This window comes from Nansenia antarctica (assembly GCF_963989245.1).
Source record: "Nansenia antarctica genome assembly, chromosome: 7".
Lineage (NCBI taxonomy): Eukaryota > Metazoa > Chordata > Actinopteri > Argentiniformes > Microstomatidae > Nansenia > Nansenia antarctica.
The window spans coordinates 11,862,607-11,877,606 of record NC_137677.1 but is presented as its reverse complement, the minus strand read 5'-3'; the positions used below and the strand labels follow the sequence as shown (position 1 = coordinate 11,877,606).

Sequence of the window (15,000 nt, the reverse complement as noted above, 5' to 3'; positions counted from 1 at the left end):
CTGTACCTGCAGAATAACACACAGGAATACATAATACATACTGTGTGTTACTTTGCAGATACAGTATAATTCACATAAAGCCTGAACATGTTCATGTGTTAGATTAGATTAGGTTCAACTAGGTTTTATTGTCATCGCAGAGTACAAGTACTAATCGACAAATTGCAGTTTAGCATCAAGCCAGACATGCAAATAGTGATATAAGAACATAATATAAAGAAAACATGACAATGATATTGATAGGAAAATGTGCAATGGTGTGCAAACGTGTATGTGCAGAGGTAGTATTGTAAACATCAGTTTAGTCTAGAGGTATATTCAGTTATGGGCTATGTACAGTTATGAGCTATATATATATATACAGTTAAGGTAGCTTGTACAGTGCGGTAGTTCATGTACAGTATGTAATGTGCAAATGTATAAAATAAGCTATATCAAGAGACATATGCAATGTGCAATATACAGTATGTGCAAAGATAGTATTGTAAACATCAGTAATGCAAAGGGTATAGAGTGATCACATTAACCAGGAATGTGCAACCATCAGAGTATTGTCATTGTCTTTGCCATTGTATCCCAGGGTGAGGATCCTGTACCTCCTGAGTCTCTTAGATGGTAGGGGGTCAAACATACAGTGGATGGGGTGCGAGGTATCCTTGATGATGCTTGCCACCCTCCGCCGACAGTGGGTTGCCTGGAGGGAATCGATGGTAGGGAGTTTGATGGTAGGGAGTTTGGTGGTAGGGAGTTTGGTGGTAGGGAGTTTGGTGTTAGGGAGTTTGGTGGTAGAGAGTTTGGTGGTAGGGAGTTTGGTGGTAGAGAGTTTGGTGGTAGGGAGTTTGGTGGTAGGGAGTTTGGTGCCAATGATACGCTGGGCGGTTTTCACCACCTGTTGCAGGGCCTTCCGGTCGGGCACATTGCAGTTGCCGTACCACACTGTGATGCAGTTGGTGAGGATGCTCTCGATGGTGCAGCAGTAGAAATTGGTCAGGATCCTGGGAGACAGATGGGCTTTCTTCAATCTCCTCAGGAAGTATAGGCGCTGCTGCCCCGTTTTGACCAAAGACGAGGAGTTGAGGGTCCAAGAGAGGTCCTCGGAGATGTGGACCCCCAGGAACTTGAAGCTGGGAACACACTCCACCTACAGGTCAATGATGTAGATGAAGGAAGTGTGTGTGTGTGTGTGTGTGTGTGTGTGTGTGTGTGTGTGTGTACGCAGCCTCTAGTTTTCCTGAAGTCCACAATGATCTCCTTGGTCTTCCTGGTGTTGAGGGCCAGGTTGTTGTCAGCGCACCACACCTCGGGATGTTGGACCTCCTCCCTGTAGGCCGACTCGACATCGCTACTTATCATGCCTACCACCGTGGTGTTGTCTTCGAACTTGATGATGGTGTTAGAGCCATGCATCGGCACGCAGTCGTGGGTGAAGAGGGAGTAGAGGAGAGGGCTCAGCACACAGCCCTGAGGCATGCCAGTGTTCAGGGTGAGGGTGGAGTAGGGAGGAGTGGTTGTCTAACTTGACGAGCTGGGGTCTGTTGGTAAGGAAGTCTAGGCAAGGCAAGGCAAGGCAAGGCAAGTTTATTTGTATAGAACATTTCATACAACAGGGGCAATTTAAAGTGCTTTACATACATTATTTAAAATTACAGCAAGAGGAGCATAAGTTTTTTTTTTTTACAATGAATAAAAGCAAATATAAGAAGTAAATAGATAAAAACATTTAAAAAGACAATAGTTAATGGAAAAAAGACATTGATAGAAGTGTTTGTGTTTAATCATAACTGGTGCAAAACATGAAGGTTTTTAGCTTAGATTTAAATATTTTAAGGGTTTGGGCCTGTTTGATTTCTTCAGGGAGTTTGTTCCAGGAGCATGCAGCAGCGTGACTGAAAGCTGCTGCACCGTGTTTTGTTTTTACTCTTGGAATTATTAGCTGATTTGTCTCAGCTGACCTTAGGGACCTTGCGGGAATATAGGGTGGGAGGAGATCTGATATGTATTTTGGTCCAAGACCATTTTGTGATTTATATGTAATTAGGAGGATTTTGAATTCAATTCTCTGAGAGACTGGTAGCCAGTGCAGGGATCTCAGGATTGGTGTAATGTGTTCAAATTTCTTTGTTTTTGTTAGGACCCTAGCAGCAGCGTTTTGGATGAGCTGCAATTTACGAACAGCTCCTTTAGATAGGCCTGTTAGTAGACCATTACAATAATCAAGTCTACTCGAAACAAATGCATGGATTAGTTTTTCAAGGTCTTGCTTGGACATGAAACCTCTCGTTCTTGTTATGTTTTTCAGGTGATAGTAGGCTGATTTAGTTATCGAGTTTATGTGGCTGTTGAAGTTTAGATCGGAGTCTAGAATTACACCAAGATTTCTGACCTGTTTTTTAGTGTGAAGAGAGAGAGAATCAAGTTTTGCACTGACTTTCGATCTTTTGTCAGGTGCACCGAATACAATTATCTCTGTTTTGTCCTTGTTTAGTTGGAGGAAGTTTTGTGTCATCCAGGCGTTTATTTGCTCAATGCAATTACAGAGATTGTCAATGGGACTATAGTCGTTCGGTGAGAGGGCTATGTAGATTTGAGTGTCATCCGCATAGTTGTGGTAGGCAATTTTGTTATTTTTTATGATGTGTCCCAATGGAAGCATGTAGAGGTTGAATAGAAGGGGGCCAAGGATTGACCCTTGGGGAACCCCACATGTCATTTTAATTTGGTCAGATACAAAGTGGCCAATGGAGACATAGTAGCTTCTGTCCTGTAGGTAGGATCTAAACCAGTTTAGGGCAGTGCCCGAAAGTCCTACCCAGGTTTTTAGTCTATCTATTAGAATGTCATGGTCTACAGTGTCAAAGGCAGCACTAAGATCTAGTAGTACCAAAACTGAGATTTTTCCGGAGTCTGTGTTTACGCGAATGTCATTAAGGACCTTAATAAGGGCCGTTTCAGTGCTATGTAGGGGGCAAAAGCCTGATTGAAAGTCATCAAAGAGATAATTTAGGGTCAAATAATTGCTAAGTTGTTCGTGGGCAACCATTTAAATAATTTTTCCTGTACAGGGAAGGTTTGATATGGGTCTGTAGTTGTTTAGTGCAAATGGGTCTAGGCCGTTCTTTTTTAGTAGAGGCTTAATAACTGCAGTTTTCAGGGCTTCAGGGAAGATTCCTGATGAAAGGGAGGTGTCATAGTAGCTTCTGTCCTGTAGGTAGGATCTAAACCAGTTTAGGGCAGTGCCCGAAAGTCCTACCCAGGTTTTTAGTCTATCTATTAGAATGTCATGGTCTACAGTGTCAAAGGCAGCACTAAGATCTAGTAGTACCAAAACTGAGATTTTTCCGGAGTCTGTGTTTACGCGAATGTCATTAAGGACCTTAATAAGGGCCGTTTCAGTGCTATGTAGGGGGCAAAAGCCTGATTGAAAGTCATCAAAGAGATAATTTAGGGTCAAATAATTGCTAAGTTGTTCGTGGGCAACCATTTAAATAATTTTTCCTGTACAGGGAAGGTTTGATATGGGTCTGTAGTTGTTTAGTGCAAATGGGTCTAGGCCGTTCTTTTTTAGTAGAGGCTTAATAACTGCAGTTTTCAGGGCTTCAGGGAAGATTCCTGATGAAAGGGAGGTGTTAATTATTTGTATTAGTTCGCCTGCCATGCAGCTAAATATGTTTTTTTTTAAAGTTTGTTGGCAGGACATCAAGGGCACAGGTGGATGGTTTAAGACATGACATGATTTTATCTAGGGTCTTGTAATCAATGGTGTTAAATTGTGACATGGTTGTTATGTCCTCCCTATTTGGGGTTGTTAATGGGGACATGTTTTTCATGCCTGACACAGAAGACCTAATGCCTTGTCTAATGGTTTCTATTTTATTGTTAAAAAAGGATGCAAGCTCATTGCATTTACTAGTTGAGTGAAATTCCTGAGCAATGGGTGTTGGGGGATTTGTTAGTCTGTCAACAGTTCTGAAAAGGATGCGGGCATTATTGATGTTATTGTTTATGATCTTGGAGAAAAATGATTGCCTGGCGCTTCTTATTTCTAAGTTATAGTTTTGAAGATTCTCTGTATAGATATCATAGTGGACTTGAAGATTTGTTTTTCTCCATCTGCGCTCTGCTTTACGACATTCTCTTTTTTTGGGTCTTTACGGATGGGGCAGTTCTCCAGGGAGCTTTTTGCTTACCAGAGATGCATTTGGATCTAATGGGTGCAATATCATCAATGGTTTTTGTGATTTTTAAGTTGAAATCGTGTAGAAGGTAATTTACTGAGGTTGGAATAGAAGTTTGGGGGGGGGGGGGGGGGGCTAGGGAAAAGGCCTGTGTGAACAGTGCACTGGTCTTTTCATTGATATATCGTTTGGAAATAGTTTTAGACATAGTTTGAATAACAGGAAAGATAGATACGTCAAAGAATATGCAACAGTGGTCAGACAGGGCAATGTCAGTTACAACAACATTTGAAATATCTAGGCCTTTGGTGATGATAAGGTCCAGAGTGTGACCACGATTATGAGTAGGGAGGTTCACATGTTGTTGAAGTTCAAAAACATCTAACAGAACAGAGAGTTCTTTGGCTTTGTTGTCCTCTGAGTTATCTACATGAATGAAACCACCAGCAAGTCTAGGATCCAGTTGCAGAGGGAGGTGCTGAAGCCATGGTCTCTGAGTTTGGTGACCTGCTTGGAGGGGATGATGGTGTTGAAGGCTGAGCTGAAATCAGTGATGGCAGCTGGTGAAAGGGGGGACAAGTCAGCAACGGACCAAATGTTCAGATTTCATTATGAAAAATATAAATAAATTGGACTGGAAAAATGGAAGCTCATTTGTGGGTGGTGACTTAATTCATCTTAAAAGAGCATTGATTCAAAACAAATTGTTTTACTGAAACGTTGTTGAAAATCAACGACACACTCGCTAGATAAGCCACGATATTGCAATGCAACGGATTCTGTGAGTTACATTTTTTTTTAATAAAAGTCAGAACATTTGGTCAAAAGTGGTCGACTTGTTCCGCCTTTCACCAGCTGCCATCATATATACTTTCCTCTGTGCACAGTGCTGTATACCTTCACATCCAGGTGTCGATGACCACTGTCCGCCCTCTTGGCACGTTACGGTGTCTGATGACTCATGTGTGCCGATGGTCCAGTATTCTGGAGCACAGTCCACTCTCACTGTTTCCTCAGGTAAGAACACAGTCTTGTCAGCAGGTGCATATGTGCTTCCTCTTGTAGGTGCCAATCCCAGTTCACATTTTATCTCTGTATTTTGGAGAAAAAAAACATTGAATCACGCCATACCGACCAGTGTGTTCATTGGTTTGCTAGTTCTTGTCACACTTAACTTGATCACTCACCATCACAGGATGTGGTGAAAAAACAATTCTAAATGGTTGGCCTGATTAGCATGTCTAAATCTTACAAGTGAGATGAATATGAATATCATAAGCTCACCTGAACAGGTCATTATATTGTCCCAGCCATTTTCCTTGCAGGTAGCAATGGGTAGGCCCATTGGCTTGTAAAATCTCTTACAACTGTAATCGAGTTGTGTCATAACGTCATTGTGATGGTATCTTGATTTAGGATTTATAATCACAGCATTTGGGATGATTGGCAGGTCACATATAATCTCTGAAGGACATGAATACAATTACGATACAATCTGCAAACATTTCTAAGATCTATTGTCTCGACATTAGCCTACTGACTCAACCCATTATTTATTTGTTTACGTATGACCCTAACAACCTATGGCAACAATTACTGTACGTTTACATTTTTGCCATTTAGCAGACACCTTTATCCAAAGCGACTTGAAACAAATCCATTTGACTAAGTAAGTGAATCATCTATCCACCAGTCATAGCAGGAAAAAGTAATCTCTGCTCAGGCCAAGGGCCATTGGCAGTCATCGTGCTAAAAGAAGGAATATCTTTTGTTTTGTTTTATGGCACAGAGGAAACAGTACAGGGGTGAAGTAGGTGTCTCAGGAGAAACAGTGCAGGGCAGTAGTAGATGTCTCAGGGGGGATAGTTAAGGCGTAGCCTGAAGAGATGGGTCTTCAGTCTACGGCGGAAGATGACTGAATGTTTTCATACATTTTGTGATACAATTATGCAGAAACTATACTGGACAGGTTTAAAGTGAATCTGGCCAAACTGAAACCAAAGATAACCTCCTTATATGTACCTTCACAGAGTGGGTTTGGTGTCCAGCCATCCTTTGTGCATGTGGCATATTGCGCCCTAGCTTTATATCCCCTCCCACAAATGTAATTATGAGTTTCCCTCAATTTTTTCCTCCACGCTTTTCTGTCATCTGGATCACCGCAAGTTTTCTCTGGAATGAGAGTGAACATGTTCAGGCTTTATGTCAATTATACTGCAGCTGAAAAGTAACACACAGTATTACATATGCGTTCCTCTGTGCACGGTGCTGTATACTTTCACATTCAGGTTTGGATGACCAGCGTCCGTACTCGTCGCACCATACGGTGTCTGATGACTCATGTGTGTCGATGATCCAGTATTCTGGAGCACAGTCCACTGTCACTGTTTCCTCAGGTAAGAACACAGTCTTGTCAGCAGGTGTATATGTGCTTCCTCTTGTAGGTGCCAATCCCAGTTCACATGTTCGCTCTGTATTTTGGAGAAAGAAAAACATTGAATACAACACATGTAAGTATGTTGCAATGTTCGACAAAGGGTGTTGGGAAAGCTGCTCTGAACATGTATTTAACTAGATCACCAATGGCTTTTCATGGAAATATGGTGAACTACACCGAAGCTACTCTTGAGAGAAATATTTAGACAAACACAGCATTCAGTTACTGAAAGATGACCAGTCCATGTGACTGAAAGATGACCAGTCCATGTGACAGAAATCGTGTGACTGAAATCACAGGGAGAGAAACAAATGTGTGAGGTGGAGCAAAGTAGTTAACTACAGGAAAACTACTAAGATCTGAATTTAGCAGAGCTACCACCAAGCTACTGCAAAATGCCGTTAAACTGATAGTTACATGTAGTGTAACTACTCCCAGAGGCGTTGCTAGGATGGGGGGGGAGTAGCTGAGTTTTTGGTTGAGGGGTGCGCTAAATCGACTGTGATGCGCTACATGCCGATCTTTTCTTTTTTGATTAAAAAAACAACAACTTTTTTCCAGGATCCAGAGATCCGGGGCTATTCATAAAACATTGGGGGCTCGAGTGCTGCTACTCCCCAACACTGGGTGTTAGGATGGGATAGGCAACATGAACGAGGGGGGGTGGTGATCGTATCCTTACTTTCACAGTCAGGTGTCGGACTCCAGTCTGCTGCTCCATCGCCTGCTTTTGTACATAGAGGGGCTACTCCTTTTACTTGAGCCCTCTTGTACTTGTCTTTACAATAGTAATTCAGAGACTGATTCTCCTTATAGTGATAGACATATGGATGAACCCAACCGTTCCATATGTGAGGAACTTGACATCCCACTGTTGAAGAACACAGAGATAAGACACATGTTATTGTTGTCATTATTATTAGTAGTACTACTTTGTTGGACTGTTGAGGAGCTTGTTTTGTTTATGGTCGTGATCAGGCCCGGATTAACCCCCTAGGGTGCCCTAGGGTGACCAGACTTGATGTGTGCCCCCCCTACTATCTAGCCTACTAAGGTACTACTTAGTACCTACTAACCCTTCACCCATAACGGCTATCGACTAGTGCTACTGTGCATGATATTTCTATTGTAATCATGGGAGATAAATGTTCAAAGAAGAAACGAAAGCAAACGCTGTTGGGGGGACTGGAGATGAAGACGTTAGGACCACGGCAAATCAAATGAAGAACTACAAATCCCAGATGACAGGGAGATGACATATGACGGCTCTGATGCATCAACCCCTATTTCATTAATTTTCTCTATATAACGACGTCGATCATTGATCGGCAACGACACTATATAATAGTTTGCCTAACTGGCCATCGGATTTGGGCTCCTAATATCTAAAAAGCACTACGGTTTTCTTATTTTATCGGATTAAAGTAGCGAAGACCAGAAATTCCCACTGACCGCCATTCAAACTTCTCCGCTTCTATCACCCAAAAAGGGGCGTGGACATTACGGGAGGGGAAAGTACCCGGATGCGTTGCTCTGATGAATCGCGCACTTGTCTATGACTGGGGTGGGAGGGGCACTTACACCGAACTCGCAATTATTTATCTTTTTATAAATTATAGCCTAAATATAACCGTTAGTTTTGTACCTGTGTGGATGACTTCCAGTAAATATAGCCTATATTTTAAAAATGTGCGCAAAATATTTTAAAGGTCTCTTCATTGTCCGAATAATTTGGTGCCCCCCCATTGGCTGGTGCCCCAGGGCATTCACCCGATGCAATATATGGATAATCCGGGCTTGGTCGTGATCGATTTGTGGAATCAGACCGGGTCATTAATGGTCAAATAGGGCAGGCGTTCCAAAACTTGTTTCATCTCTCTGAATGCAGTGCAATGACAAAACAGCAATGACAAAACAGCAATGACAAAACAGCCCTGGACTTTCACTCGAAAGGCAAATGGCCCCCTTTTTAGAAAACATTCACTTCATCAACTGGTTACTTAAGGTAACAAAACACTGCCTTGAATCAATGTATTCATGTACATGTTATCTCTGTCATTTGGAAGTATGAAATATGGAACAGATGCAGAATACAGAGTATTTTTTACAATGTTAGATGGGATAGATGGCAGGAAGGAGGGAGGTGATCACATCCTGACCTATACACTGCGGCGTTGGCTTCCAGACAGCCCGGTGGCCTGTGTGTAGACATGCAGGTGCAGGTAACCCTCTGTCTGCATGCATATACCCGCTGTGACAACTATAATTCAGCCCTGCTACCATTGTAGCTACCATTATGTTCAATTACATTCATGACATTATTGGTTGTCATGAGTTGATATGAATATGAACATGCTTTCTCTTCTTACCCTCACATACAGGGATAACATTGTCCCACCCTTCCACCAAGCAGTTCCGATGGTTGGTCCTGCTCACCATAACGTGACTGAGGTGAACACAATTAGGACAACGGAAAACATTTACTGCCAAGTTGACATGTTAACAAGAATATCCACCCAACGACACACTGGACCTTTCAGTGTCTTTTTATGTATTTCATCTCTGCATTCAACATTTAGTGTAGAAAAACTGAAAAAACAAGTAAATAAATATCCTTCTTAAAGTATTGAAAATAACAATTATTACCCTTTTCTGCATTCGTACACAACTTTAGCTCCAAGGACAAAATCATCTCCGACCTCATGATGGAAGTCTGCATTTGGTGCGTCTCCAGGATGTCCACATGACTTTACTGAAAACAATAACAGTTGATTAGATGTGTTGCCCTCGGTAACACTATATGTCACACTGTCCATATTACAATGTAATGAATTATGTAATTACAGTGTAACAAGCAATGTAAGTACACATTGTTACATTGTAATTACAGCATACATGATTCCAAGAATACACCCATGAGGACGTCTTGTGTGCACAATATGTATTTGCTCAATGAACTTTAATACACCAAGCAAACATAGAAATACGGTAGTCTTTCTATATCTATAATATTGTAGGCAGAGTGATCTTACCTTGACCACTCACAAGGGTGAAAGTGCACAGCCATAATACAAGGATGAAGCTTTGGGATAACATCACAAATTCTGACGTTCTTACCCACAGGAGCAAGTAACAACTGATGAATGCAAACGGTCCACAGAGTTGTCGTAGGTAAATGACCTCCTGTTGGTTAATGATCTGCAATAGTCTCCTCCTGAGGCGATGTCTATTAGATTCTACTTTATTGTCATTGCAGAGTAAGTAAGTAAGTAACGTTTATTTATATTGCACAAAATGTACAACGACAAGAGCCGCCCAAAGTGCTTAACAGATCAAATATAAAGAGAAAAACAAGATAAAAGAGATAAAATACAGATTAAAGAAAACTGATAAAATAGAAAATTACACTAGAAGCAGCAAGGTGCAGTACAAATAAATGTGCAACGAGTGCAGTATCGGGAAGGCAGGCCAAAGTCAAAGGCAAGTACAAGCACTAGACAATTAAATGCAGTTTAGCTAACCAGAAGTGCAAATAGTGATAGAAGAACATGAACATATATAAACAAACATGAGATAAAAAACATGACGATGATAGTGATAGGTACAGTAAGGTAGTTTAGGGGTATATACAGTTATGAGCTATGTACAGTATGTAATGTGCAGATGTAGAAAAAGAAGCTATATCAAAGAGACATGTGCAATGTGCAGTATGTGCAAAGGTAGTATTGTAAACATCAGTAGTGCAAAGAGTTAAAGAGTGATCACATGACCAGGGATGTGCAAGCAGCAGTAGTGCAGTGGGGGGGGGGGGGGGGGGGGGGGGTGCTGAGAGTCCCCCATGTGAGGGGGGGGGGGGGGGGTGTTCATCAGAGTGACGACTCTGTGAAAGAAGCTGTTCTGTAGCCTGCAGGTACGGGACCTGAGGATCCTGTACTTCCTGAGTCTCTTAGATAGTAGGGGTCAAAGAGGCCGTGGTTGGGGTGCGAGGTGTCCTTGAAGATGATATATCCTTACTGCCCTCCGCCGACACCGGGTTGCCTGGAGGGACTCGATGGTAGGGAGTTTGGTGGTAGGGAGTTTGGTGGTAGGGAGTTTGGTGGTAGGGAGTTTGGTGCCAGTGATACGCTGGCCGTTTTTCACCACCCGTTGCAGGCCCTTCCTTTTGGACACATTGCAGTTGCCGTACCACACTGTGATGCAGTTGGTGAGGATGCTCTCGATGGTGCAGCGGTAGAAGTTGGTCAGGATCCTGGGAGACAGCTGGGCTTTCTTCAGTCTCCTCAGGAAGTATAGGCGCTGCTGCGCCTTTTTGGACCAAGGAAGAGGAGTTGAGGGTCCAAGAGAGGTCCTCGGAGATGTGGACACCTAGAAACTTGAAGCTGGGAACGCGCTCCACCACCATTCTATTCAACTGCAATGCAACACACTACAGAAATAATGGCTACTTCCAGTACCCTAAGTAAATGATTGTGATACAGTAAGCAACAGACACTGCCATGTTGAAAAGGTCTTACTGGAAGCTGCCATTGTGCACACTTGTGTTCCTTGCCAAATAATTCCAGAGCACTCACCACCTAGAGCATCAAGTGGTATTTACCTAGCAACAATACTTTGATTGGCTACGAAATGAAGCATCGCCATTGATGCATTTTTGGTGAATGATAATAATAATAATAGTTCATCCATGGCCCTAAATGAGTATGGGCTGAGGTCAAAGGAACGTACCTTTTCATCCTTCTGAAAAGCTCTGTGTGAGCAGCATCTGGTGATGTTGAAATGCAAGAGACAGATCTGAAAGCATTTGCTATGTTTTTCTGTTCTTTTATAACTAGCATTTTGAAGTGTAATACGCTTCCCTAGGTAGCAAGAAGAGGCTGGAGAGAGAACATGAGTGAAATCAACACCAGCGGTGCTTTATTTCAGATTGGTATGAACATCCAGTTATCTTGTAAGTCATTGAATCCAATTATTACAAATGTCAACGCAAACTGTTTACCCTGGTTATTCATTGACGTATTTGTGTATTTGTGTATTTGAGGGGAAATGATGGTTCGCTGGACAAATACGTCAAATACAAGTACATAATACGCTATGGGCAAGAGGGCAAATTCATGAGGCTGTTTATACACTGATGAATAGGGCTGGGTTCAAAAAATCGATTTCCCGATTCTGAATCGATCTTCATTAAATGAGCAATTATCGATTCATAAATCCCGAGATCGATCTTTCATTTTATTTTATTTTATATATATATATATATATATATATTTTTTGCTTGCAGCTTCAACCCGCAACGAGATCTCTTGGCCAGATCTCGCGCTACAAGAATTTATCATATCTCACGCAACGTGAGGTCTCAACACTAAAATCTAAAAACATGGCGATGGCAGGGACACTCAAGTCACCACCAGGCTTAAAGTCAGATGTCTGGGTGCATTTTGGATTTAAAAAATGTGACGATAGAGATGAGCTGGACAAAAGCAAAGTCATATGTAAATAAGAAGTACATTCATGTAACTGCTTTGGAGTCAATTCATTGATATGTTTAACAATGCTACATGTTATAGGGTTCCTTGAACCATTTATAGCATTAGTTCGGAGAATCTCTTTCATATTCAAGCAAAAAATGTATATTGTAACTAGATCGAATCGGAATCGAATCGAATCGAATCGAATCGTGAATCGAATCGAATCGGGAGCTGTGAATCGGAATCGAATCGTTTTGGGCAATCAGTGGCGATACCCAGCCCTACTGATGAACCACCCCAGCACACCTGGTCACTTACTGACAGTATCTTCTACAGTACAATACTTATGATATATTATACAATACAATACATATGATATATTATACAATACAATACAAAACATATGATATATTATACAATACATACTTATGATATATTATACAATACAATACATACTTATGATATCTTATACAATACAATACATACTTATGATATCCTGCAGATTCTTCCTCTACAACATCAGAAGGATACGACCATTCCTTACCAGAGAGGCAGCGCAACTCTTGACCCAGGCACTGGTCATCTCCCGCCTGGACTACTGCAATGTACTCCTGGCTGGGCTCCCCGCTTCAGCCATTAGACCTCTGCAGCTCATCCAGAATGCTGCTGCCCGGCTGGTATTCAACCTCCCCAAATACTCGCATGTCACCCCTCTCCTTCGCACCCTGCACTGGCTCCCGATAGCAGCTCGCATCAGATTCAAGACCCTGGTGCTTGCATACCAGGCAGCTAAAGGGACAGCCCCTGCCTACCTGAAGGGAATGGTAACCCCCCAAACCCCTGCCCGCTCACTCCGCTCCTCCACCTCGTCTGGCCGACTGGCCCCACCTCCTCTACACAGCAGTCGGGCTGCCCGATCACGTCTCTTCACAACACTGGCTCCCCGCTGGTGGAATGAGCTCCCCACGGCTGTCAGAACGGCAGAGTCACTACCCATCTTCCGTCGTAGACTGAAGACCTATCTCTTCAGGTTACATCTTAACTGCTCCTCCTGAGACATCTTCTGACCCTCACCACTACGTCTCCTAAAGACACCCGCTTTCCCCTCTACTGTGTCCCTAAGAACTTCTATTGCCCCCCTTGTACTGTTTCTCAGTTTCTCCAGTAAAAAAAAAAAAAATCAGTGGCCCCGGGCCCGAGCTAGATTACTCTTCCTGCAACGAATGGTGGATTGCTGATTCACATGCTTGGTATTCAAATGTATTGATTGTAAGTCGCTTTGGAATAAGGCGTCTGCTAATGCCAAAAATGTACATGTAAATGTACAATACATACATATGATATCTTATAAAATACAATACAATACATATGAGATCTTATACAATACAATACATACATATTATATTTTACTGCCAGTACAGTACTGAGGAGGGAGGGAGATACTATTGAGAGCCTTCTAAAGAGGTCATGGGTTTGAGCATTCGGTCACAGCCACAGAAAATCACAGAATGCAGAGTCAACAAGTCAGTCCATTAGAGGAGGGGGTTAAACCCTTATGCTATTAGTACACATCCAGAATCGCTGGAATTAGAGCTATTAGAGGTATTTGAGGTATTTGTGGTTGAAAACAAATCTGCCTTGTGTCATTGCTCCAATTGGCTAACTAGCTGCCAATACACATACATCCTCATAATGACTTAATGACCTAATGGAGACTGATGACGCTCATTTAGTGGGTGAGGGTGAACTCCACACTAACCACTGACACACGTGGATAAAATCCTCCACATCAGCAAGGGAAGAATAGCTAGTCATTCCATCTCTTTAGGCTACATCTTGTGACTGCCGATGGCCCCTGATCCTAGCATAGATTTATTTTCTTATGATGACTGACGTTTTCCAGTTTTCAAGTGTATCGTTACATTACACAAGTGTAAGAGAGTAAAATTCATAGGCTTCGTTTCATGACATTGCAGCACAAGACAATAAGGCAATAGGCACAACAGTAGTACTGTTAATACAGGACATCAGTGACAAACAAGACAAGACACAATTTAACAGCACAACTAGTAATAAAACAGATAGTTCAAGTAGTAAAGTGGCTGTGAGCTTAAGGTTAAGATAGTCCATGTGCATGGGCTGTGCTTGGGGATGGCATCACTGGGAAATTTGTATTGGGCTTGCACCCCACAGCAGTCAACAAAGAGCAACAGACAATACAGAATATAAGCACACAAACAGAAGGCAGCCCTGATTAAGACAAGAGTGGAAATAAAACGATAAGCAAGATATGTTCACATTCATCTGGTGCAGTTTAAAAGTTTAACAGAAACGGGAATAAAATATTTTTTAAATCTATTTAATCTAGCGCGGGGGACTCTGAACCTCCTCCCAGAGGGCAGCAGTTCATACTCTGCATGTAGGACATGGGAGGGATTCATAAGAATTCTATTAGCCTGTCTGAGAGTAGCCTGTTCAAAAATAGACTGCAGGGATGAGTGGTCTTTCACCCCTATGATCTTCCATGCAGTCTGTATCAGTCGGACAGATAGTCCATGTGCATGGGCTGTGCTTGGGGATGGTAGTCAATTGATGTAAAGATGATTCACTTACTTTAGACACATATACTTATTATACTGTTATAAGTGGCTTTGGATAAAAGCGTCTGCTAAATGGCGAAAATGTAAAAAACGAAAATGGAATCCCAAATCAGTGTAGATGGAAGTGCTAAGGCTGTGTTCTAACCAGAGACAGGGCCGTTTCATGCCGTTTGTGACGACGTATTTTAAACCATGTGAAATCACACTGTCACTTCCAGTCCCGGTCACAGTAGGGGTATTTAAGGCTGACATCGGAGCATAGCTGAGGTAATTGGATTTACATTCATAAGGTCATGTGTAGCTCAGGACGCGTCCTTAAA

At 42.2% G+C, this 15,000-nt stretch overlaps 1 protein-coding gene across 2 annotated transcripts in view; it reads right to left on the bottom strand.

Annotated features, from left to right (window-relative positions):
• Positions 1-9,743, bottom strand: part of LOC308161807 (complement factor H-like) — a 10,501-nt gene extending 758 nt beyond the window's left edge. Inside the window, exons 1-10 of one of the 2 annotated variants that reach the window (XM_080535885.1) lie at positions 9,645-9,743; positions 9,259-9,364; positions 8,982-9,058; positions 7,295-7,483; positions 6,452-6,646; positions 6,198-6,347; positions 5,460-5,639; positions 5,073-5,267; positions 4,620-4,735; positions 91-1,548 (exon numbers count right to left, since the gene is read on the bottom strand). In XM_080535885.1, the coding sequence (XP_080392011.1) occupies positions 1,513-1,548; positions 4,620-4,735; positions 5,073-5,267; positions 5,460-5,639; positions 6,198-6,347; positions 6,452-6,646; positions 7,295-7,483; positions 8,982-9,058; positions 9,259-9,364; positions 9,645-9,708 (1,308 nt within the window). In that variant the 5' untranslated portion in view covers positions 9,709-9,743 and the 3' untranslated portion in view covers positions 91-1,512. Of the gene's footprint in view, positions 1-90; positions 1,549-4,619; positions 4,736-5,072; positions 5,268-5,459; positions 5,640-6,197; positions 6,348-6,451; positions 6,647-7,294; positions 7,484-8,981; positions 9,059-9,258; positions 9,365-9,644 lie in introns of those variants that run through there. The other variant, XM_080535886.1, reaches the window with a different exon arrangement.
• Positions 9,744-15,000: the final 5,257 nt, after the last annotated feature.